At 41.5% G+C, this 26,029-nt stretch overlaps 1 protein-coding gene across 2 annotated transcripts in view; it reads left to right on the top strand.

Moving 5' to 3' along the window:
* IFT74 (intraflagellar transport 74) overlaps positions 1–26,029 on the top strand; it is a 414,649-nt gene that overhangs the window by 247,412 nt on the left and 141,208 nt on the right. For both annotated transcript variants that reach the window (XM_053702593.1, XM_053702594.1), the window contains one exon: positions 25,562–25,641. In XM_053702593.1, coding sequence (XP_053558568.1) covers positions 25,562–25,641 — 80 coding nt within the window. The remainder of the gene's footprint in view (positions 1–25,561; positions 25,642–26,029) is intronic.

The following is a 26,029-nucleotide window of genomic DNA, read 5'->3' as shown; positions in this document are numbered from 1 at the left end:
ATGGCAACCTGCAGTTTGTATTGCCACAGTAGCAAGTGTGGCGCCTTGTCTGAATCAATTTTAGTAGAGATTCCGTTGGAGGAGATACAATATAGGATTAAGGCTCTCAAACTAGCCAATTAATTTTTTTCTGATGCTAACATGCACGTTATTAGACTGGGAGCCAAGATGTCTGACTTCACTGTCCTAGCCTGCAGGGCATTGTGGCTAAAATCTTGGTCAGCTGATGTTACCTCTTAGTCCAAGCTTCTGGCGCTTCCTTACAAGGGTAAGACCTTGTTGGGACCTGGTCTGCCAGAAATTATTTCTGATATTAACGGTGCAAAAGGGTCTTTTCTACCGCAAGACAAGAAGAACAGACTCAAAGGACGTCAAAGTAATTTTCATTCCTTTCTAACTTCAAAGGTCAAAAGTCTTCCTCTCCCTTTTCCAAGCAGGAGCAGTCCAAGTCTTCTTGGAAGCCCAATCAGTCTTGGAATAAGGGGAAGCAATCAAAGAATCCCTCATCTGAGTCTAAGTCAGCATGAAGGATCGGCCCCTGGTCCGAGATCGGATCAAGTGGGGGGCAGACTTTCCCTGTTTTGTCAAGCATGGAGACTAGATGTCCCAGATCCTTAGGCTGTGGACATAGTATCTCAGGGTTATAAAATAGAATTCAAAACTTTCCCTCCCAGGGGCAGATTCCACCTCTCAAGATTATCTGCAGACCAGGGAGTGATTGTTCCAGTTCCAGTAAGGAAACAGGGTCTAGGATTCTATTCAAATCTGTTTGTGGTGCCCAAAAAAGAGGGAACTTTTCAACCCATTTTAGACCTAAAGTGTCTCAACAAGTTTCTCAGGGTACCGTCCTTCAAAATGGAAACCATTCTTTCCATTCTTTCTTTGGTCCAAGAGGGTCAGTTCATGACAACCATAGACAGAAGGACGCATATATTCATGTTTTCATGTTCCCATCCACAGGGATCATCACAAATTCCTGAGATTCGCCTTTCTAGACAAACACTTTCAGTTAGTGGCTCTTCCGTTTGGCCTTGCCACAGCTCCCAGAATTTTCTCAAAGGTTCTGGGGGCTCTCATGGCAGTGACCAGATCTCGGGGAATTGCAGTGGACAACATATTGGTTCAGGCGCCATCTATTCAACAAGCAAACTCTCATACTGAGATCTTGTTGTCTTTTCTACGTTCCCACGGTTGGAAAGAACGCCAAGCTTCCAAGGTACGGTTTAAAGTCAAGAGATCCTCAGGCCTCTCTGATAGATGCTCTGGCGGTTCCTTGGGATTTTGGTCTAGCATACCTACTAAACACACTAATTAGACAGCGCTAACTACCAGGGATGATTCACTATCTCTATAATATAGAGCAATAAACACAAAGTAAAATGTGAGTGTAAAGATAAAAATAAATATATATATATGTATATTGTTTATAGAACCACCTAAAATAAATATCTATCTTAACAAGCATATATTAGAAAACGTATATGTAGGACACATATAATAATCAGGTACTAAAAAGTTTGCAGATAGAAATACAGAAATGTAAAAGAAATATTACACCTATACTACATGTGGCAAACAAATATCCTAAAGAAAAAAACTATGCAATCAAGTGCAAATATATAATAATATTTATACGAGACCTGCTGCAGCAAATTGACCGAGGGTGTTCAGCGTGCCTCCCGGAGTAAAATAGAATCCCAAATCTGTAAAACACACAAGCGCAAACAGACTCAAGTGTAGGTAAGTACAACAAACACACCACACAATATGGATTGCACTTACAAGATTGAAATTTAATCAGGCGTTTGTTAACAATATATTTGATGACCAGAAGAAATCATTCATACACGATGAAGTACAGAATAAGTCTTTACAAATACTGAAAAAGTCCCTCCAGATAGTAATACCGGGACCAGTGTATCAGTTCCTTGCAGGTATCAGTGGTAGTGACTCAGATAGCAATCGCTGTGTTTAGGAGCGCCAATGCCGATGCCGGTATCGTCACTATGGAATAGTATGGATCCTCTAACAGTCCAAAAAGCCTCAACGCGTTTCAACCGCCAACGTGCGGTCTTTCTCAAGAGGTGAAGTAGATGCCTCTTCTTGCAGTACAGGCTAGTATATAGCCAACCGGTTTATTTCATTGGAGGAAAAGAAGCCAGCCTGTCAGCTACAAAGCAAACTTGAGCACATGCAATTGTGTATAATTAAAAGATTAAAAACATATCTTTATTCAATGCTATTAAAAACATATTCAATAAACTCTTATAAGAGATATGACTCGATTGACCATAAATGGTATTGCTTGAGAGTTAAGGTATTTATATATATTTACACAAACGATTTTTGCACATTTTATAAAATGTTGAACAACAATGTTAAACAAACGACAAAAGAGAACAATGTTAATACAAAAAATTCATTATTAAGGAAAAATAATTCATTACCAATATTTTCCAATACATCAAGGGTCATTTGATGAGCATAGACATATGAATACCATGTCCAAGTTTTGTAATATACCATTTGGATCATGTTTATGTTATGCATAGATTAATTATTGAAGAAGTACTAATACTAATAATTTAAATAATTTAAATAGTTCATTTAAAACTTCAAATATATAATATAGGCTCATGCTAAATACATATGAGAGCAAATATGAAAGGAAGTATAAATGAAAATATAAAGAGGGAATAATAAAATGGGAAGTGTAAAATAGGAAATATAAAAGGGGAAACAGCCATTAAATCCTACCTACCATCTCATCACGGTTCACACATATAAAACCTACCTATTGTGTGTATACTAAAAATGGATGAAATACATATATATATATATATATATATGTACATAATAGATAAAAAAAGGTTGTTATCATGTATATATATATAGAAATATATTAAAAATATAAAATATATAATATATATATACAAAGAATAAAAAATGAAAAAAACATCATATTTAAAAATGTATATTAAAAACACAACGTACATTAATTAATTTTATATATATATATATATATATATATATTTATAAATCAATCTCATTAAAAACAGTACACTTATTCACCCTATCTTAAAGGGACACTGTACCCAAATTTTTTCTTTTGTGATTCAGATAGAGCATGACATTTTAAGCAACTTTCTAATTTATTCCTATTATCAAATGTTCTTTATTCTCTCGGTATCTTTATTTGAAATGCAAGAATGTAAGTTTAGATGCCGGCCCATTTTTGGTGAACAACCTAGGTTGTCCTTGCTGATTGGTGGATAAATTCATCCACCAATCAAAAACTGCTGTCCAGAGTTCTGAACCAAGAAAAAAGCTTAGATGCCTTCTTTTTCATATAAAGATAGCAAGAGAAAGAAGAAACATTGATAATAGGAGTAAATTAGAAAGTTGCTTAAAATTGCATACTCTATCTGAATCACGAAATAAAAATTTTGGGTTCAGTGTCCCTTTAACTCACTGTTACAAGAGGGAGGGTCACTTACATAAAGGCTGCTAGATCTAAATCCACATTGAGACCACCTGGACACAGACAGTTCAACTTCTGTATCCAGAATGTCTCATGTTTATGTAATGTAAGGAGTCTATTAGGGATAGTTGGAGGAATCCAATCAATTACCTGCACCTTGAGTGATCTAGAGTCTCCACCATGTATGTCTCTAAAATGAAGGGGGACACTGTGCTTATCCATCTCATTTTTAATATTATTAAGGTGTTCTGACACTCTACGCCTGATCTTTCTTTTAGTGCGACCCACATACATGAGACCACACCCACAAGTTAATAAATATACAACATGTGTGAAGTCACACGTGCAGCGACATTGAATCTTGAAGTTGCGGGATTTATCACTATTTGTGAAATTGAGATCTTTATTCACATGTTTGCACATTCCACAATTATGTTTACCACATTTATATGTGCCTTCTTTTAGACTTAACCAATTGCTCTTATTAGATGTTATTTTATCTCTTTTAACTGGTTTCAATTTACTAGGGGCTAACAGATTCCTCAAGTTTCTACCCTTCCTAAAGGTAATTTGAGGAAGTTCAGGTATTGATGATGTTAACAAGCTGTCTGATTTTAATATGCCCCAATGTTTCTTAAAGACCTCCTTAATAATCATATGTCCTTCATTATAAGTAGTTATAAATCTGATAGAATCCTGATCCTGCCTAGTGTGTTCATGGTGCCTACCTGTCAAACTTAATTCATCTTTCCTTAACAGTGAATCCCTGGTACGCCCCACAGCCTTAGTCCTAGAGTCCTCAATTTTGACCAGATCATTTCCCTTGACTATAAATGTATTGGCCATAATGTCTGCTTCTTTATTGAAGTCGCTAATAGAACTACAATTTCTTCTCAATCTGAGAAACTGACTGTATGGAATGTTATCTTTCCAATTGCGTTGATGGGCACTCTTATAGTCAATGAAGCTATTTCTTTCAGTGGGCTTCCTGTAGTTGGTTACTGCTATTTTGTTATCACTATTTACAAATAATCGCAAATCTAGAAATTCAATTTCAGTATGAGAATGGTTTTCAGTGAATTTAAGATTGTAATCATTATCATTGATATATCTAACAAATTAATCTACTACATTGAGGTCCCCCTCCCATAAAATGATCACATCATCGATATATCTATAATATTTAACTATATTCTTACTGAACTGTTGTGTCTTCCAGATGAATTCGCTTTCGAAGGTGTGCATATACAGATTTGCATATGATGGTGCAAATGTTGTGCCCATTGCTCTAGCATACCTGTTTCCTCCGTTTGCGCTCCTTCTAATAGCTCCTGCATGGCCTCACAGGATCTGGTATGCAGACCTAGTGAAGATGTCATCTCGGCCACCTTGGAGGTTTCCTCTGAGGAAGGACCTTCTAACTCAGGGTCCATTCCTCCATCCAAATCTCATTTCTCTGAAGCTGACTGCTTGGAGATTGAACGCTTAGTTCTGTCAGTCATTGAGCCCATGATCAGGCTCGCAAGCCTGTTACTCGAAAAATTAACCATAAGGTATGGCGTAAATACCTTTATTGGTGTGAATCTAAGCGCTACTCTTGGAGTAGGGTCAGGATTCCTAGAACTTTGTCTTTTCTCCAGGAAGGTCTGGAGAAAGGGTTGTTAGTCAGTTCTCTGAAAGGTCAGATTTCTGCATTATCTATTTTGTTACACAAGCGCCTGGCGGATGTGCCAGATGTTCGATCTTTTTTCAGGCCCTGGTCAGAATCAGGCCTGTGTTTAAACCTGTTCCTCCTCCTTGGAACATTAATCTTGTTCTTAAAGTTTTGCATGATCCATTTGAGCCAATGCATTCCATAGATATTAAGTTGCTATCTTGGAAGGTTTTGTTTTTCATTGCTATTTCTTCTGCTCAGAGAGTTTTGGAACTCGGCTTTGCAGTGTGATTTGCCTTACCTTATCTTTCATGCAGATAGGGCCGTTCTTCGTACTAAATTGGGGTTTCTTCCTAAAGTGGTTTCGGATAGAAATATTAATCAGGAAATTGTTGTTCTTTCTCTCTGTCTCAATCCTTCTTCTCATAAAGAACGTCTGTTCCACAATTAGGATGTTGTGTGTGCTCTAAAATTCTACCTACAGACGACTAAGAATTTACGCCAGTCTTCTGTCCTATTCGTTTGTTTCTCAGGAAAGCGTAAGGGTCAAAAGGCTACTGCTACTTCTCTTTCCCTCTTGTTGAGAAGTATAATTTGTTTTGCTTATGGGACTGCTGGACAGCATCCTCCTGAGAGAATTACAGTTCATTCCACTTGGACTGTCTCTTCATGAAGCTTCTGTGGAACAGATTTGCAAGGCTGCAACATGGTCCTCTCTGCATACTTTTTCCAAATTTGATACTTTTCTCTCGACTGAGGCCTCTTTTGGGAGAAAGGTTCTTCAAGCGGTGGTGCCTTCTGTTTAGGTCTGCCTGTCTCCCTGTTCATTTTGTGTCCTCTAGCTTGGGTATTGGTTCTTACTAGTAATTGAATGACGTTGTGAACTCTCCATATCTTAGGAAAGAAAACAAAATTTATGCTTACCTGATAAAAATTGTTCTTTCCGGATATGGAGAGTCCACAACCCCACCCTTTATTAAGACAGTTATTTTTGACTAAACCTCAGGCACCTCTACCCCTTTGTGTTATTCCTTTTTCATTTCCCTTCAGTTGAATGACTGGGGATTATGGGTAGGAGAGTAATTGAATGGCGTTGTGGACTCTCCATATCCGGAAAGAAAGAAATGTATCAGGTAAGCATAAAATGTTGTTATTGCTGGACTTCCCCTTAGGCCTAGATTTAATTTTCCACCCATGACTGTCGAAATAATGAAGTCTAACTCAGGACTGTTTCTCTTGAAGGTAAGAGTTAATAACCTGGACATAGAAACCATGTTTGCTGACCAAGATTTTAGCCAAAGAGACCTTCAGCACAGAACAGTTAAGGCTGTATTCATACGCCTAGATTTAGAGTTTTGCGGCCGAAGGGGTGCGTTAGCTACGCATCTTTTTTTTCTAGCGCTGCTTCTAAACAACGCTGGTATTTAGAGTTCTCTGAAGGGCTGCGTTAGGCTCCAAAAAGGGAGTGTAAAGGCATATTTACCGCCACTTCAACCCTCAATACCAGCGTTGCTTACGGTAGCGGCTAGCTGGAAAAACGTGATCGTGCACAATTCCCCCATAGGAAACAATGGGGCAGTTTGGGCTGGAAAAAAACCTAACACCTGCAAAAAAGCAGCGTTAAGCTCCTAACGCAGCCCCATTGTTTCCTATGGGGAAACAGTTTCTAAGTCTGCACCTAACACCCTAACATGAACCCTGAGTCTAAACACCCCAACCTTACACTTATTAACCCCTAATCTGCCGCCCCACTATCGCTAACGCCTGCATTACACAATTAACCCCTAATCTGCCGCTCCGGACCCCGCCGCAACCTACATTATACCTATGTACCCCTAATCTGCTGTCCCTAACATCTCCGACACCTATATTATATTTATTAACCCCTAATCTGCCCCCCAACGTCGCCGCTACCTTACCTACACTTATTAACCCCTAATCTGCCGACCGGACCTCGCCACTACTCTAATAAATGTATTAACCCCTAAACTGCCGCACTCCCGCCTCGCAAACTCTATAATAAATAGTATTAACCCCTAATCTGCCCTCCCTAACATCACCGCCACCTAACTTCAAGTATTAACCCCTAATATGCCGACCGGACCTCGCTGCTACTCTAATAAATGTAGTAACCCCTAAAACTAAGCCTAACCCTAACACCCCCCTAAATTAAATATAATTTTAATCTAACAAAATAAATTAAATATTATTAACTAAAGTATTCCTATTTAAAACTAAATACCTGTAAAATAAACCCTAATATAGCTACAATATAATGAATACTTATATTGTGGCTATTTTAGGATTTATATTTATTTTACAGGCAACTTTGTATTTATTTTAACTAGGTACAATAGCTATTAAATAGTTATTTACTATTTAATAGCTACCTAGTTAAAATAATTACAAAATTACCTGTAAAATAAATTCTAACCTAAGTTACAATTAAACCTAACACTACACTATAATTAAATAAATGACATAAATTACCTACAATTACCTACAATTAAATAAACTAAACTAAATTACAAAAAAAACAAACACTAAATTACAACAACAAAAAGATTACAAGAATTTTAAGCTAATTACACCTACTCTAAGCCCCCTAATAAAATAATAAAGCCCCCCAAAATAAAAAAATTTTACTACCCTAATCTAAATTGCAAAAGTTAACAGCTCTTTTACCAGCCCTTAAAAGGACTTTTTGCGGGGCATGCCCCAAAGTAATCAGCTCTTTTGCCTGTAAAAAAAAACACAATACCACCCCCCAACATTAAAACCCACATACCCCTACTCTAACCCAAACCCCCCTTAAATAAACCTAACACTACCCCCCTGAAGATCTCCCTACCTTGAGTCGTCTTCACCCAACCGGGCCGAAGTCTTCATCCGATGGGGCAGAAGAGGACATCCAGACCGGCAGAAGTCTTCATCCTATCCGGGCAGAAGAGGACATCCGGACCGGCAGACATCTTCATCCAAGCGGCATCTTCTATCTTCATCCATCCGACGAGGAGCGGCTCTATCTTCAAGACCTCCGGCGCGGAACATCCTCCTTCCCCGACAACTACCCGACGAATGAAGGTTCCTTTAAGTGATTCAAGTTCAATCCGATTGGCTGATCCAATCAGCCAATCAGATTGAGCTTGCATTCTATTGGCTGATCGGAACAGCCAATTTTGTTAGATTAAAATTATATTTAATTTAGGGGGAAGTTAGGGTTAGACTTAGCTTTAGGGGTTACTACATTTATTAGAGTAGCGGCGAGGTCCGGTCGGCAGATTAGGGGTTAATACTTGAAATTAGGTGGCGGTGATGTTAGGGAGGGCAGATTAGGGGTTAATACTATTTATTATAGGGTTTGCGAGGTGGGAGTGCGGCGGTTTAGGGGTTAATAAATTTATTAGAGTAGCGGCGAGGTCCGGTCGGCAGATTAGGGGTTAATAAGTGTAGGTAGGTAGCGGCGACGTTGGGGGGGCAGATTAGGGGTTAATAAATATTATGTAGGTGTCGGCGATGTTAGGGGCAGCAGATTAGGGGTTCATAGGGATAATGTACATAGGTAGTATAAACCGGCGTTAGCCCAGAAAGCTCTTAACTATTGACTTTTTTCTGCAGCTGGAGTCTTGTCGGTAGAGGGTCTACTGCTCACTTCAGCCAAGACTCTAAATACTGGCATGAGGCATTGGCGTAAGGGGATCTGCGGTATGGAAAAAACGCGGCTTGAAAGTGAGCGTTAGACCTTTACCTACACGACTCTAAATACCAGCGGGCGGCCAAAAGCAGCGTTAGGACCCCTTAACGCTGCTTTTGACGGCTACCGCAGAACTCTAAATCTAGGCGATAGTGTTGATGCAAATTATGTGAATCACTGCAACATTACACGGCCGACATCCTTCACAGAAACCTACAGCGAGAGCTTCATAGTGCATTTCAACAGACTTTACTTCAGTTGTAACATTGACAGGAGCAAAATTAACCACCATGCCTGGTTTCAATACACCAGTTTCCACACGACCAACTGGTACTGTGCCAATACCACCAATTTTGTAGACTTCTTGCAGAGGTAGACGTAGAGGCTTGTCAGTGGGACGCGATGGTGGCAGGATGCAGTCAAGAGCTTCAAGAACTGTAGTTCCACTGCCATTACCTTCTTTACATGTGATTTTCCATCCCTTGAACCAAGGCAAATTAGCACTGGGCTCCAGTATGTTATCTGTGTTCCAGCCAGAAATAGGCACAAAGGCAACTGTATCAGGGTTGAAAAGTGAGTGAGTGAGTTTTCCCTTACACCCACTCCTAACGCCTTAACCCCTGCTCCATTATGGGTATCTTACCCTCCTCCTGAGCCTGTGGTAGATCGGGAAGGTCTGTAGTGAAGAAAAGTACAACTCCGTCAGGGTGATATCTGCTTCTCCATAGCCCAAGAGGGGCTGCGAGCGGAAATGCGTGCCAAACTGTTCATCCATGGCGGGAAGCCGCCCTAACCCCTCCCTTGCCACAATAGTAAATTATGACCTCCTACTCTGCCTGTGCTATGAACTGTCCTGCTCCCAGCACTGCAGTGTGTCACTCTAACTCCAAAGTGCTGCATTGAACCACCTGTCTAGTCGTTCTTAAAGTGCCAAGATACACTATTAGAGACTGAAGACAAAAAATATTTTCCATAGCCCCACTAGTTCCACTTCACACATGTACCGCTCTCACTGATGATGTATAAGTCTGAGTGACTCCAAGTCAGAACAATAAAGGTATAAAATGCTGTACAACCCTGGTAGAATTAAAACTGGTACTAGAGCTAGGTTTTCACTAAATCCCGTGTCTCAGAGCCCTCCAGAAGCAGACTGAGTCATTGTTGCTCCAAAAAACTCCTTCCAGCCTTACCCATAATGCCTGCATCTCCCAGTCCCTTGTGTCACTGAAAACTAGAACCTGTATGGGGAATGATGACACCTGCCGCCTGGAGGAGGTATGGAAACTTCCCAGCTACACCAGTGGTATAAGTATACTTCCCATCCCTCTCTTCTACGTACTGTTAATTTTCTTCTTAAACGGGAAGAGTCCACAGCTGCATTCATTACTTTTGGGAATTCAGAACCTGGCCACCAGGAGGAGGCAAAGACATCCCAGCCAAGGGCTCCAAATACCTCCCCCACTTCCCTCATCCCCCAGTCATTCTTTGCCTTTCATCACAGGAGGTTGGCAGGGAAGTGTCAGAAGTTTGAGATAGTCTCTTATGGAGGGTAGTACTCTTCGAAATGGGACTGGAGTTTTAAGTAATCCTGTCAGCCTCTCAGTGAGAGCATGGATGAAGGTTAGAGTCCGGAGATGCAGGGAGAGTCTTTCTGCGAAACCATCCCGACTCATACTAACAGCTCCTTGGCAATCAGCGTTGACGAGTTTCGCTGCCTGCCTTTATTCACTCAAGTCCATGTCAGAAGCGAGGCTACTATCTGTCACACTTGAAGGGGAAGCGTCAGCCTCTGAGGCTTCAGGGGCCCCAACCTTGGGCCGGGGTCGTTTATCGATCTGGCGACGGATAATTTTGACTTCCGTTATAGGCTGGCACGTCTTCGTGTTCTACTAAGGCATGTTTTAGCGGTGCTAGAGGATTCCAGTCCTAGTGGGCCGAGGGATCCGAGGCCTTAGATGCCATATGGCAAGCTGGGTTAGACGTTTGGAGATGAAGCTAATCTCCTTGACGTCTCAGTTTTTCTTTCTTTTATGTATCGGTTCCAGTTCTGAGCTTGGGTGAATGGGGCCTCTGATTGGCTGGTCCTGTTGGCATACCCATTCACCTTGGGCGTTCTACCTTACTTTTATTTTGATCTGGATAGGATGTATTTGATTTGTTTTTAATAAGCTCACGTCTGATATAATTTCCGTTTTGGGAACGTTCTTTCTCTGGAACTTATACTTGAGATTTTGTGGTCGCATGGGCCCTTTCTCGCAAGTGCACACTTTTGGTATAGGAACAAAGTTATGTTCTAATTCATATTATCGAACCTTCGGGTCAATTTTTCTTGGACCTTAGACAGTTTTGGGGTGTCCTTGTACCAGGCAGGTACTGGTTGGGCGCTATCTGCTGTTCCTTGGGTTCATGTCACCCTCGTGGTCCTTTCAAATGATTCTGAATGTCACTTGGCCTATTGATGTGGACTCGGATCCTACTACGAGGTATGGGGCCTAGTGCGTAGATCCAACGCTTCATAGAAACATAGAAACATAGATATTGACGGCAGATAAGAGCCATAGGCCCAGCAAGTCTGCCCGACCTTACCTAACAGTATAAACTTATCTAGTTCATAGGATAGCCTTATGCTTGTCCCATGCATTTTTAAAGTCCCCCACAGTGTTTGTTGCTACTACCTCTTGAGGAAGTTTATTCCATAAACTTCCTCAAGAGGTAAAGAAGTGCTTCCTCAAATTACTCCTGAATCTACTACCCTTTAGCTTGAGCTCATGACCCCTTGTTCTTGAATTTTCCATTTTATGTAAAATACCCACAGCCTCAGTTTTACTAAACCCTTTAATGTACTTGAAAGTTGCTATCATATCACCTCTTTCCCTTCTCTCCTCTAAGCTATACATATTTAGGTCATTGAGCCTATCCTGGTAAGTTTTATTTTTTAGACCATGTACCATTTTGGTAGCCCTCCTTTGCACAGATTCAAGTTTGTTAATATCCTTCTGAAGATATGGCCTCCAGAACTGCACACAATACTCAAGATGAGGCCTAACTAATGATCTATAAAGTGGCATAAGAACCTTACTATTTCTGCTGCAAATACCTCTACCAATACATCCAAGCATTCTGCTAGCCTTACTCGCTGCATTACTACATTGTTTACTAAGTTTTAAATCATCTAGTCCTGTTCCTCGTCTGTAACAGTCAGTAAAGTGTCATTGAGTCTGTAATTAACATTTGGATTTTTCTTCCCTAAATGCATTATTTTACACTTTGCTGTGTTAAACTTTAGATCCCAGTCGTTTGTCCAATCCTCCAATTGTTGTATATCACTTCTCATTTTGTCTACCCCCCCTGGAACATCCACTCTGTTGCAAATTTTTGTATCATCTGCAAAGAGACATACTTTCCCCTGTAGCCCTTTGCTGATATCGCAGATAAATATGTTAAACAAAACAGGCCCCAGAACTGACCCCTGAGGAACACCACTAGTAACAGCCCCCTCTGCTGAATGAACTCCATTTACTAAGACACTTTGTTTTCTGTCCTTAAGCCAGCATTCCACCCAGTTCACAATTTTTGAATCTAGACCAAGGAGATATAGTTTGTGAATAAGTTTATTGTGTGGGACGGTGTCAAATGCTTTGCTGAAATCTAGATATGCTACATCAACTGCTCCTCCCTTGTCTAATACTTTTGTTACATAATCAAAGAAGTCAATTAGATTAGTCTGACATGATCTCCCTGAAGTAAAACCATGCTGATTTTGGTCCTCTAAATTGTTTGTCTTTATGTAAGTCATAATTCTTTCTTTTAAGAGGCTTTCCATTAATTTCCCTACTACTGAAGTTAAACTAACTGGCCTGTAGTTGCCAGATTCTTCTCTACTGCCCTTTTTATGAAGAGGTATTACATTTGCTATTCTCCAATCATCTGGGACAGCTCCTGTTAATAGTGACTGATTAAATAGATCAGTTAATGGGACAGTTAGCACTGATCGAAGTTCTTTTAAAACCCTTGGATGAATATTATCAGGACCCACTGCCTTTGTAACATTTATTTTTGATAATGCTAACAAAACCTCATCCTCTGTAAAAAGATTACTGTTAAGCTTGTTTCTATTTTTCGTAGCATCCCTTAATGTAGACATTGTATCTTTACAATCTTTAGTGAAAACAGAACAGAAGTAATCATTGAGAGTCTGCAATCTGCTTATCTCCTTCTATTATTCTACCATCAACTGATTTCAATTTTACTATTCCTACCTTATTTTTTCTTCTTTCACTGATATATCTAAAGAATGTTTTGTCCCCATGTTTTACTGACTGTGCTATCTTCTCTTCTGCATGAGCTTTAACCTTCCTAATTAACTGCTTAGTCTTTTTTTTGTTGGAGTCTCCATATTTTCATATCATCATCTGCTTGTGTGTGTCTGTAATTTTTATAAGCTATCTTTTTTGTCTTTACAGCATGTGCTACTTCTTTGGAAAACCAAATTGGTTTCCGCTTTCTTTTACTTTTACAGACATGTCTAATACATGGGAGGAAGGTTGGGAGAAGGTTTGGAGTTCCGATATAAGTTGTCCTTTTTATGGGCCTACGGCCACTCCACCCTGAATATGCCCGATCTTGTCTGATCTCGGAAGCTAAACATGGTTGGACCTGGTTAGTACTTGGATGGAATACCAGGTACTACAATTGGCTTGAGTTATGTGACCAACTTTTTCAAGACGTCATTGGGGTTCCTAAGGGTCCCTGGGCGCTCGGAACAGTAGTCTTCCACTCCTGTAGAATTTGGAGATGTGAATGACCTCCAGAGGTCTGGTGTTCCGGGTGATGGACAATTTACGTCTTCACTTGTGGTATCTTCCGGATGTCTACTCTTGTAGCCTAGTCGCATTTCATTTGCGGTGGCAGAGTTTTCTTTCCTTTCCGTTTTGGGTTGGATCATCTGTTATGGAAGTGCAGAGCATGTCCTTCTTCCTTTTTTTTCTCAGCGTTTCGTTTGCTCCAGTTCCGTTGTTCGAGGACTCTGGCTTAGGACCACGTCTCTTGCCTGGAACGGGCATGGACGGTTCTGCTTAACCCCTGGGTTTGGTTCCCCCGCGTGATCTTTCCTTTTTTCTTCCGACGATCTGGGACTCATGTCTTAGGTCTTTAACTAGCCTTTGGGCTGGGACCGTTATACTGGAGGGAAGGTCAGGGATTGGTCTGCTCTGTGCAGCGTTGACCGTTTACTATTATTTAGTTTGTCCTCCCCTTCAGTGAGGGGACTCTTGGTGCATATCTCTTTACTGGTGGCATCTGCTGCTGGGATGGGACGCTCCTTGGAGCCCAGAAATTTCTGGTCGGGAGCTGTTGTCGATATTTTTCGGCACTTCTGGTGGGACGAGCTTTGCTGCCTGGAGATTGGTCATCGCAAGTTCTTGTTTACAGGTGGCTCGGTGTTCTTTTGGAGAGCTCTTTTTTTAACTGCTAGGACAGTTATCATGTCTATGCTTGTCTAACCTGACGGGTTTTGACATGGCTATGATGCAATAGGGAACTCGCGGTTTTCTGGAACACCATATGTGGTACGGTGCTGTGTCAGGGATATGAGGGTGGCGTTCTAGTCATCCTAGTGATGTTTTTTCCCGAGTATGGACTTATTTTTCTGGTCCTTGTCCTTCTTCTGAGTTCGTCTCCCTGGGCAGTGGTCCTGTGGCAACCTTGGGTTGCTCTAAGTTTGATTTGAGCCTGTGTTGGATGGTCGTTTGGATCTCTTATGGGGTCCTCTATTCTCCCCCTCGGGGGTAGATAGAGGTTTTTTACTTTTAGGGGTACTTTTGTGGGAGTCGAGAGCCGCTTGGGCTGGCTCCTCTGAGGCCTTTGTGCTCAGCAGACTCTGGGTCTTAGTGGTCTCTAGCATGGCTTTGCAGGTTATGTAACTGATGAGCAGTTACCTGGGCTTCCGTGTCAGGTAATTTCAGGCTGTGGTGCCTTTCGAAAGGGGCCGCCTTTTTGTACCCGCCCTTTGTTTGCATTCAGTGTCCTCTAGCTTGGGTATTGTTTTCCCAAAAGTAATGAATACATATGTGAACGCTTCCCGTTTAAAAAGAAAAACATAAATTATGCTTATCATTTTCTTTTCTTCTGACGGTAAGAGTCCACAGCTCCCGCCCGTGTTTTATCTAAGAGGCGGCAGTACATTTTTTGTTCTTCTGGCACTTTTTTCACCCTGATATTTCTCCTATTGTTCCTTGTTCCCTTGGCAGAATGACTGGGGGATGAAGGAAGTGGGGCAGGTATTTGAAGCCTTTGGCTGGGGTGTCTTTGCCTCCTCCTGGTGGCCAGGTTCTGAATTCCTAAAAATAATGAATGCAGCTGTGGACTCTTCCCGTCAGAAGAAAAGAAAATGATCAGGTAAGCAAAGTTTATGTTTTAGGGATGAACTGATCTTCATAACACCTCTACCCTTGCCCTCTCCTTGAATAGGCAAAGAACTACTGGGAGAGAGAGGGAAGTGGGAGGGATACTTAAAGCTCTGGTGGGGTGTCTTTGCCTTCACTTGGTGGCCAGGTGAAGTATTGCCAAGAGTAAGGTCATGGACTCTCACAACTATTAGAAATAAAAATAAATTGGAAGTTTTTTATCATAAAATTTATATTCAAAACACTGTGTATAGTTAATTCTAAAAGTTCTACCAGTGTATATATCACCATATTTTCATTAAAACATTCATGATACTCTTATTAAAAAATGAAGAATAAAATAATACATTTTATGTGCTTAAATGCATACTAAACCGAATTTTTCTTTAATGATTTAGATAGAGCTTGCAATTTTAAGTAACTTTCTAATTTTCTCCTATTACACATTTTACTTTGTTCTTTTGCTAAATGTAAAGCTTAGGAGCCAGACCATTTTTGGTTCAGAACCTGAGCTACGCTTACTTATTGGTGGCTAAATGTTGACATAAATAAACAAGCTCTATCCAGGGTGCTGAATCTAAAATGGGTTGGCACCTAAGCTTTACATTCCTACTTTTTAAATAAAGATAGCAGGAGAACAAAGAAAATTTTATAATAGGAGTAACTTAGAAAGTTGCTTAAAATAACATACTCTTATCTAAATCATGAAAAAAATTGGGTTTAGTATCCCTTTAAAATAATAATAAACCCAGAGGCCTCATCTAATCAGTTTCATAAAAGTCTGCTTACACATTTGGGCTGTTTCTCACTGAGGGACCCAAAAATCCAGACCACGTTATGTATGTCTCTATACTAAAATTACTACTCCGCTCAATGTTAAAGATAGGAAAAATTCCATTTTTTTACTTGACCACTGCAGTTTCTTACTGGTGATGGACTAGTGGAAATTCCCCGCCATGTATGTTGAAATTATATATGAAATTATCTATTTTTTCATATCTTTAACATTCAGTGTACTAGTATAGTAATAGTTTGATTAAATTAATCAGAATCTCTTGCAAAATGGGTTTTCACGGACTTGTCTAAACCAAATCCATTCCAAAACCCTGCAACAACCTATTTATCTAACACCAACACATTTAGTGCCACAAAAAAACATCTGTACCTTGCGTGGGTATACTTTGATACTGGTATTCCAATCAATCAGGAGTTTTTCAGCAGCTTTTTAAAGGATTTTTTAGCTTACTGTTGAGCATTAGAAACAGTTGGTTTTGCTTGTTGTCACACTGCCTTTAACCCCTTAATGACCACAGCACTTTTCCATTTTCTGACCATTTGGGACCAAGGCTATGTTTACATTTCTATTTAGCTGTAATTTTCCTCTTACTCATTTACTGTACCCACACATATTATATATCGTTTTTCTCGCCATTAAATGGACTTTCTAAAGCTACAATTTTTTTCATCATGTCTTATAATTTACTATAAAAAATTTAATAAAATATGAGGAAAAAAACACACCCTTTCTAACCCCCAAAATGTGTTACACCACCAAAAAACACCCATACTAAATAGTTTCTAAATTTTGAACTGAGTTTAGAAATACCCAATATTTACATGTTCTTTGCAAGTTATAGGGCAATAAATCCAAGTAGCACTTTGCTATTTCCAAACCAATTTTTTTCAAAATTAGCGATAGTTACATTGGAACACTGATATCTGTCTGGAATCCCTGAATATCCCTTGACATGTATATATATTTTTCTCTTGTTAAGTGTAGTCAGTCCACGGGTCATCCATTACTTATGGGATTATATCTCTTCCCCAACAGGAAGTTGCAAGAGGATCACCCAAGCAGAGCTGCTATATAGCTCCTCCCCTCACGTGTCATATCCAGTCATTCTCTTGCAACCTAACTAAAGATAGGTCGTTGTGAGAGGTCTGTGGTGTTTTTAAACTTAGTTTATTTCTTCAATCAAAAGTTTGTTATTTTAAATGGCACCGGAGTGTGCTGTTTGTTTCTCAGGCAGCATTAGAAGAAGAATCTGCCTGCGTTTTCTATGATCTTAGCAGACGTAACTAAGATCCACTAGCTGTTCTCGCACATTCTGAGGAGTGAGGTAACTTCAGAAAAGGGGAATAGCATGCAGGGCCCCCCTGCAAACGAGGTATGTGCAGTAAATTATTTTTCTAAGCAATGGAATTGACTGAGAAAATACTGCTGATACCAATGTAATGTAAGTTCAGCCTTAAATGCAGTGGTAGTGACTGGTATTAGGCTGATGAGTGTGTGTACACTGAAGTATTTTTCTAGGGAATGGAATTTGACTCAGAAAATACTGTTAATACTGAAGTAATGTATGAGCCTTAACTGCAGTAACAGCGACTGGTAGCAGGCTTATTAATAACACTTCATAACTTTTAAAATGTATGTTCAAAACGTTTTACTGGCATGTTAATCGTTTTTTGTGAGGTACTTGGTGATAAAACTTATTGGGGCATGATTTTTACCACATGGCTAACTTTTGTTTCTGCATAGAAACAGTTAACTGAGCTTCCCCACTGTTGTAATGTGAGTGGGAGGGGCCTATTTTAGCGCTTTTTTGCGCAGTAAAAATTCAGTCACAATCTTCCTACTTCATCCTCCATGATCCAGGACGTCTCTAGAGAGCTCAGGGGTCTTCAAAATTCATTTTGAGGGAGGTAATCAGTCACAGCAGACCTGTGACAGTGTGCTTGACTGTGATAAAAACGTTAATTATTAAATTGTTATCCGTTTTTGGGTATTAAGGGGTTAATCATCCATTTGCTGGTGGGTGCAATCCTTTGCTAACTTAATACATTTACTGTGAAATTTTGGTTGCTATAACTAATTTGGTTCATTGTTATTTCAACTGTGACAGCTTTTTGTGCTTCTTAAAGGCACAGTAGCGTTTTTTTATATTGCTTTTAAATTTATTTGTAAAGTATTTTCCAAGCTTGCTAGTCTCATTGCTAGTCTGTTTAAACATGTCTGACACAGATGAATCTGTTTGTTCACTATGTATGAAGGCCAATGTGGAGCCCCATAGAAATTTGTGTACTAAATGCATTGATATAACTTTAAATAAAAGTCAGTCTTTACATGTAAAGAAATTATCACCAGACAACGAGGGGGAAGTTATGCCGACTAACTCTCCTCACGTGTCAGTACCCTCGCCTCCCGCTCAGGAGGTGCGTGATTTGGTGGCGCCAAGTACATCAGGGAGGCCCTTACAAATCACTTTGCAAGACATGGCTAATGTTATGACAGAAGTATTATCTAAATTGCCAGAATTAAGAGGCAAGCGCGATAGCTCTGGGTTAAGGACAGAGCGCGCTGATGATGTGAGAGCCATGTCCGATACTGCGTCACAATTTGCAGAACATGAAGACGGAGAGCTTCATTCTATGGGTGACGGATCTGATCCAGGGAGACTGGATTCAGAGATTTCTAATTTTAAATTTAAGCTTGAGAACCTCCGCATATTGCTAGGGGAGGTATTAGCGGCTCTGAATGATTGTAACTCGGTTGCAATTCCAGAAAAATTATGTAGGTTGGATAGATACTATGCGGTACCGGTGTGTACTGACGTGTTTCCTATACCTAAAAGGCTTACAGAGATTATTAGCAAGGAGTGGGATAGACCCGGTGTGCCTTTTTCCCCTCCTCCCATATTTAGGAAAATGTTTCCTATAGACGCCACCACACGAGACTTATGGCAGACGGTCCCTAAGGTGGAGGGATCAGTTTCTACTTTAGCTAAGCGTACCACTATCCCGGTGGAGGATAGTTGTGCCTTTTCAGATCCAATGGATAAAAAATTAGAAGGTTACCTTAAGAAAATGTTTGGTCAACAAGGTTTTATCTTACAGCCCCTTGCATGCATTGCGCCTGTCACTGCTGCGGCGGCATTCTGGTTTGAGTCTCTGGAAGAGGCCATTCGCACAGCTCCATTGGATGAAATTATGAACAAGCTTAAAGCACTTAAGCTAGCTAACGCATTTGTTTCTGATGCCGTTGTACATTTAACCAAACTTACGGCTAAGAACTCCGGATTCGCCATCCAAGCGCACAGAGCGCTATGGCTTAAATCCTGGTCAGCTGACGTGACTTCTAAATCTAAATTGCTTAATATTCCTTTCAAAGGGCAGACCTTATTCGGGCCCGGTTTGAAAGAAATTATCGCTGACATTACAGGAGGTAAGGGCCATGCTCTGCCTCAGGACAGGGCCAAATCAAAGGCCAAACAGTCTAATTTTCGTGCCTTTCGTAACCTCAAGGCAGGAGCAGCATCAACTTCCTCCGCTCCAAAACAGGAAGGAGCTGTTGCTCGTTACAGACAGGGCTGGAAAACTAACCAGTCCTGGAACAAGGGCAAGCAGGCCAGAAAACCTGCTGCTGCCCCTAAGACAGCATGAAGAGAGGGCCCCCTATCCGGAAACGGATCTAGTGGGGGGCAGACTTTCTCTCTTCGCCCAGGCTTGGGCAAGAGATGTCCAGGATCCCTGGGCATTGGAGATCATATCTCAGGGATATCTTCTGGACTTCAAAGCTTCTCCTCCACAAGGGAGATTTTATCTTTCAAGGTTATCAGCAAACCAAATAAAGAAAGAGGCGTTTCTACGCTGTGTACAAGACCTCTTACTAATGGGGGTGATCCACCCAGTCCCGCGGACGGAACACGGGCAAGGATTCTATTCAAATCTGTTTGTGGTTCCCAAGAAAGAGGGAACCTTCAGACCAATCTTGGACTTAAAAATCCTAAACAAATTCCTAAGAGTTCCATCATTCAAAATGGAAACTATTCGAACCATCCTACCCATGATCCAAGAGGGTCAGTACATGACCACAGTGGACTTAAAGGATGCCTACCTTCACATACCGATTCACAAGGATCATTATCGGTACCTAAGATTTGCCTTCCTAGACAGGCATTACCAGTTTGTAGCTCTTCCGTTCGGGTTAGCTACGGCTCCAAGAATCTTTACAAAGGTTCTGGGCTCACTTCTGGCGGTACTAAGACCGCGAGGCATAGCGGTGGCTCCGTACCTAGACGACATTCTGATACAAGCCTCAAGTTTTCAAACTGCCAAGTCTCATACAGAGATAGTTCTGGCATTTCTGAGGTCGCATGGGTGGAAGGTGAACGTGGAAAAGAGTTCTGTATTACCACTCACAAGGGTTCCCTTCCTAGGGACTCTCATAGATTCTGTAGAGATGAAAATTTACCTGACGGAGGCCAGGTTATCAAAACTTCTAAATGCTCGCCGTGCCCTTCATTTCATTCCACACCCGTCAGTAGCTCAGTGCATGGAAGTAATCGGCTTAATGGTAGCGGCAATGGACATAGTACCATTTGCGCGCCTGCATCTCAGACCGCTGCAATTGTGCATGCTAAGTCAGTGGAATGGGGATTACTCAGATTTGTCCCCTCTACTAAATCTGGATCAAGAGACCAGAGATTCTCTTCTATGGTGGCTTTCTCGGCCCCACCTGTCCAAGGGGATGACCTTTCGCAGGCCAGATTGGACGATTGTAACAACAGACGCCAGCCTTCTAGGTTGGGGCGCAGTCTGGAATTCCCTGAAGGCTCAGGGATCATGGACTCAGGAGGAGAAACTCCTCCCAATAAATATTCTGGAGTTAAGAGCAATATTCAATGCTCTTCTAGCTTGGCCTCAGTTAGCAACTCTGAGGTTCATCAGATTTCAGTCGGACAACATCACGACTGTGGCTTACATCAACCATCAAGGGGGAACCAGGAGTTCCCTAGTGATGTTGGAAGTCTCAAAGATAATTCGCTGGGCAGAGTCTCACTCTTGCCACCTGTCAGCGATCTACATCCCAGGCGTGGAGAACTGGGAGGCGGATTTTCTAAGTCGCCAGACTTTTCATCCGGGGGAGTGGGAACTTCATCCGGAGGTCTTCGCCCAACTGATTCATCGTTGGGGCAAACCGGATCTGGATCTCATGGCATCTCGCCAGAACGCCAAGCTTCCTTGTTACGGATCCAGGTCCAGGGACCCGGGAGCGGTGCTGATAGATGCTCTGACAGCCCCTTGGGTCTTCAACATGGCTTATGTGTTTCCACCATTTCCGATGCTTCCTCGACTGATTGCCAAGATCAAACAGGAGAGAGCATCGGTGATTCTGATAGCGCCTGCGTGGCCACGCAGGACCTGGTATGCAGACCTAGTGGACATGTCGTCCTGTCCACCATGGTCTCTGCCTCTGAGGCAGGACCTTCTAATTCAGGGTCCTTTCAACCATCCAAATCTATTTTCTCTGAGGCTGACTGCATGGAGATTGAACGCTTGATTCTATCAAAGCGTGGCTTCTCGGAGTCGGTTATTGATACCTTAATACAGGCTAGGAAACCTGTTACCAGAAGAATTTACCATAAGATATGGCGTAAATATTTATATTGGTGCGAATCCAAGAGTTACTCATGGAGTAAGGTTAGGATTCCTAGGATATTGTCTTTTCTACAAGAGGGTTTAGAAAAGGGCTTATCCGCTAGTTCGTTAAAGGGACAGATTTCTGCTCTGTCTATTCTTCTACACAAGCGTCTGGCAGAAGTTCCAGACGTTCATGCTTTTTGTCAGGCTTTGGCTAGGATTAAGCCTGTGTTTAAGACTGTTGCTCCGCCGTGGAGCTTAAACTTAGTTCTTAACGTTCTGCAAGGCGTTCCATTTGAACCCCTTCATTCCATTGATATCAAGCTGTTATCTTGGAAAGTTCTGTTTTTGATGGCTATTTCCTCGGCTCGAAGAGTCTCTGAGTTATCTGCCTTACATTGTGATTCTCCTTATCTGATTTTTCATTCAGACAAGGTAGTTCTGCGTACTAAACCTGGGTTCTTACCTAAGGTAGTTTCTAACAGGAATATCAATCAAGAGATTGTTGTTCCATCATTGTGTCCTAACCCTTCTTCAAAGAAGGAACGACTTTTGCATAATCTGGACATAGTCCGTGCCCTGAAGTTCTATTTGCAGGCAACTAAAGATTTTCGTCAAACTTCTTCCCTGTTTGTCGTTTACTCTGGACAGAGGAGAGGTCAAAAGGCTTCGGCCACCTCTCTCTCCTTTTGGCTTCGTAGCATAATACGTTTAGCCTATGAGACTGCTGGACAGCAGCCTCCTGAAAGAATTACAGCTCATTCTACTAGAGCTGTGGCTTCCACCTGGGCCTTTAAAAATGAGGCCTCTGTTGAACAGATTTGCAAGGCTGCAACTTGGTCTTCACTTCACACTTTTTCTAAATTTTACAAATTTGACACTTTTGCTTCTTCGGAGGCTATTTTTGGGAGAAAGGTACTTCAGGCAGTGGTTCCCTCCGTTTAAAGTTCCTGCCTTGTCCCTCCCTTCATCCGTGTACTTTAGCTTTGGTATTGGTATCCCATAAGTAATGGATGACCCGTGGACTGACTACACTTAACAAGAGAAAACATAATTTATGCTTACCTGATAAATGTATTTCTCTTGTAGTGTAGTCAGTCCACGGCCCGCCCTGTCTTTTAAGGCAGATCTAAATTTTAATTAAACTCCAGTCACCACTGCACCCTATGGTTTCTCCTTTCTCGTCTTGTTTCGGTCGAATGACTGGATATGACACGTGAGGGGAGGAGCTATATAGCAGCTCTGCTTGGGTGATCCTCTTGCAACTTCCTGTTGGGGAAGAGATATAATCCCATAAGTAATGGATGACCCGTGGACTGACTACACTACAAGAGAAATAAATTTATCAGGTAAGCATAAATTATGTTTTTTAGAAGACAACCCAAAGTATTGATCTAGACCCATTTTGGTATATTTCATGCCACCATTTCACCGCCAAATGCGATCAAATAAAAAAAATCGTTCACTTTTTCAAAAAAAAATTCGCAAACTTTTCTCACTGAAATTATTTACAAACAATTTGTGCAATTATGGCACAAATGGTTGTAAATGCTTCTTTGGGATCCCCTTTGTTCAGAAATAGCAGACATATATGGCTTTGGCGTTGCTTTTTGGCAATTAGAAGGCTGCTAAATGCCGCTGCACACCACACTTGTATTATGCCCAGCAGTGAAAGGGTTAATTAGGTAGCTTGTAGGGAGCTTGCAGGGTTAATTTTAGCTTTAGTGTAGAGATCAGCCTCCCACCTGAAACATCCCACCCCCTGATCCCTCCCAAACAGCTCTATTCCCTCCCCCACCCCACAATTGTCCCCGCCATCTTAAGTACTGGCAGAAAGTCTGCCAGTACTAAAATAAAAGGTATCTCTTATTTATTTTTATTTTTTTCTTACACATATTTACATATTCTGCTGTGAACAGTGGCGTCACTAGGGTTGGTGTCACCCGGTGCGATAAGTTATGGTGTCACCCCCCCAGAAAGCAGACACACACAAAACCACAGGCATACACACATGCAAACACTCGGACACACTCAGACACACTTAAAACACACTCAGATGCACACTCAAACACTCGGAAACACGCTCAGACACACACAAAAACACACAGGCACACACACAAACACTTAGACACACACACAAAAACACCCAGACACACGCACTACACACACACAAAAACTCAGACACACACACATACAAAATATGTAAACTGCACTGCATTAATTATAAAGATCATGCCTAGAGCTGCTCCCTGGCTCAGTAGAGTATCAAATGAAAGATAAACAGAGCACTCTAAAATAAATCACTGAAGAAAAGGTTTAGCCGCACAAACTATGAAAATTCTGCTCTCTGACTCTGTTCCAAGTCTGTCAGTGCACAGCCCCGGGCCGCGTGCCTACCGCTTCTTATAGCCAATCACCTCTGCACTCTGCCCACCCCCAGACCCCCGCCTGCCCTCCCCTCCTACCTCTTCAGTGTGCACTTAGTGTACCGTAACCGTACCGGTCTAGTGGGCATCAAAGTGGCTCCTTCACTTTAGAGACAGTGTCAGACAGTCATGCGGTCAGGTGCCAGGCATCCCTCTCATGATTTTCCAGTTCCCATTTAAAGAGACAGCACAGCAGTGAGTGACTCCACTGCTCCACACATCACTGAGCAGTGAGCACAGATAGACAGGCAGGTTTAGGCTAGCAGCACAGCTTCACAAGCCCCACGGCATGCCAACAACATTCATAGTGAAATTGGGCAGGGGAGGAGCAAAGTACAAACAAGCAAAAGAAGCCAGGAAAACTATTTGTTGAAATTGCAGCGCTGGCTCAAGGGGCAAAAAAATTAAGTGTGTACAACTTCCCCAGTCTTCCCACTATTGTCATAATGGAGGACTGCGACAGCCGAAGAGAAAGGGCTCATGCTGAGTTATTTAATGTTCACAAATGCCAGCCCCTCTAATAAAAAAATCTATCCACAAATGCCAGCTCCTCTAATAAAAAAATCTATCCATCTCTACATTGTAATTCTTTGAATTTCAATAAAATTAAAAAAAATTGTGTTGTCAACCCTGGAGGGTGTCACCCAGGTGCGACCCGCACCCCCTAGTGACGCCACTGGCTGTGTAGGATCCCCCTTAACCCCCAACCTCCCTAATCCCAGCCAAACAGCTCTCTAACCCTCCCCCTCTACCTTATTGTGCGCCATCTTTGGTACTAGCAGCTGTCTGCCAGTACCCAGTTTTCCATAAAATTTTATTTTTGGGGGGTTTTCCACATTTTTCTGTAGTGTAGCTTCTCCCCCCTCAATAAACAACCCCCATCCCCTCCCAGATCCCTTAGATCAAAATTCCCTCCCTCCTCTCTTCACTTTGTGTAAAAAAATGTTTCATAGTTTAGCGGTTCCCACCCACTCCCACCCCGTGCACGCGCGCGCGCCCCCAGCGTCCCCTTACATGATCCCACCCCCCTCTGACTCTTAACCCACCTCGATGACTGCCCACCCGCATCCCACATCGGCTCCCACCCACCAACAAACGTGGCCATCGATGTCCGATGCAAAGAGGGCCACAGAGTGGCTCTCTCTGCATCGGATGGCTAGAAAATTTTATTGCAGGATGCCTCAATATCGAGGCATCACTGCAATAACATGAAAGCGCCTGGAAGCGATCAGGATTGCTTCCACCGTTTGAATGCACCAACAACGTAGAAGGTACGTCCTTGGTCGTTTAGGACATTTTTTTGTAGGACGTACCCTGTACGTCGTTGGTCCTTAAGGGGTTAATACATTTTCACTGAAACATAGCACATGCTTGTAGTTGTTTTTTAAATGCACTATAATTCACTATTATGTTCTGTTAAACTAGTATCATAGGCAACCAGTAGAGGGACCTCAAAACCAACTAAATTCCCATCATTTACAGGTTAAATGAAATCAAAGAGAAGTCTAAGCAACTCAGTGAAGAAATTGGAAGGCTGGATATGGATTTGGAAGAGCACCAAGGTACATGTGTTTTTATAGCTATGATATTAAATGATAAGAAGTAACTTATTACTTGGTCATTAATATTTCTTGCTAAAGAGAGATCACTAAGAAGAATGCAAATAAAATAGTGTCAATCCGTGTTATAGAATAATTGTGCATTTTGCCTTTCTAAAATTCTTTGAGAGATTATGCATAGCTTACGAGACTTCTTATATAATTTTGCCAGAGTGATTTTAGATCATCACTGCCTGTTTGGAAGAGAGAAGGATGGCAACTGAAACAAACTGCTTTATTTTTAAGCTAACTTAGTTAGGATTTAGGATCTGTTTCCTAGTAGAAAATGATTTCAGTACTTTTCCAGCTACACTGTAAATAAACATGAAGATAATGTATTGAGTCAGCCAGC

Source organism: Bombina bombina, chromosome 2 (genome assembly GCF_027579735.1).
Source record: "Bombina bombina isolate aBomBom1 chromosome 2, aBomBom1.pri, whole genome shotgun sequence".
Lineage (NCBI taxonomy): Eukaryota > Metazoa > Chordata > Amphibia > Anura > Bombinatoridae > Bombina > Bombina bombina.
The sequence above is the reverse complement of the archived record's forward strand: the minus strand, read 5'-3'. Positions and strand labels throughout refer to the sequence as shown.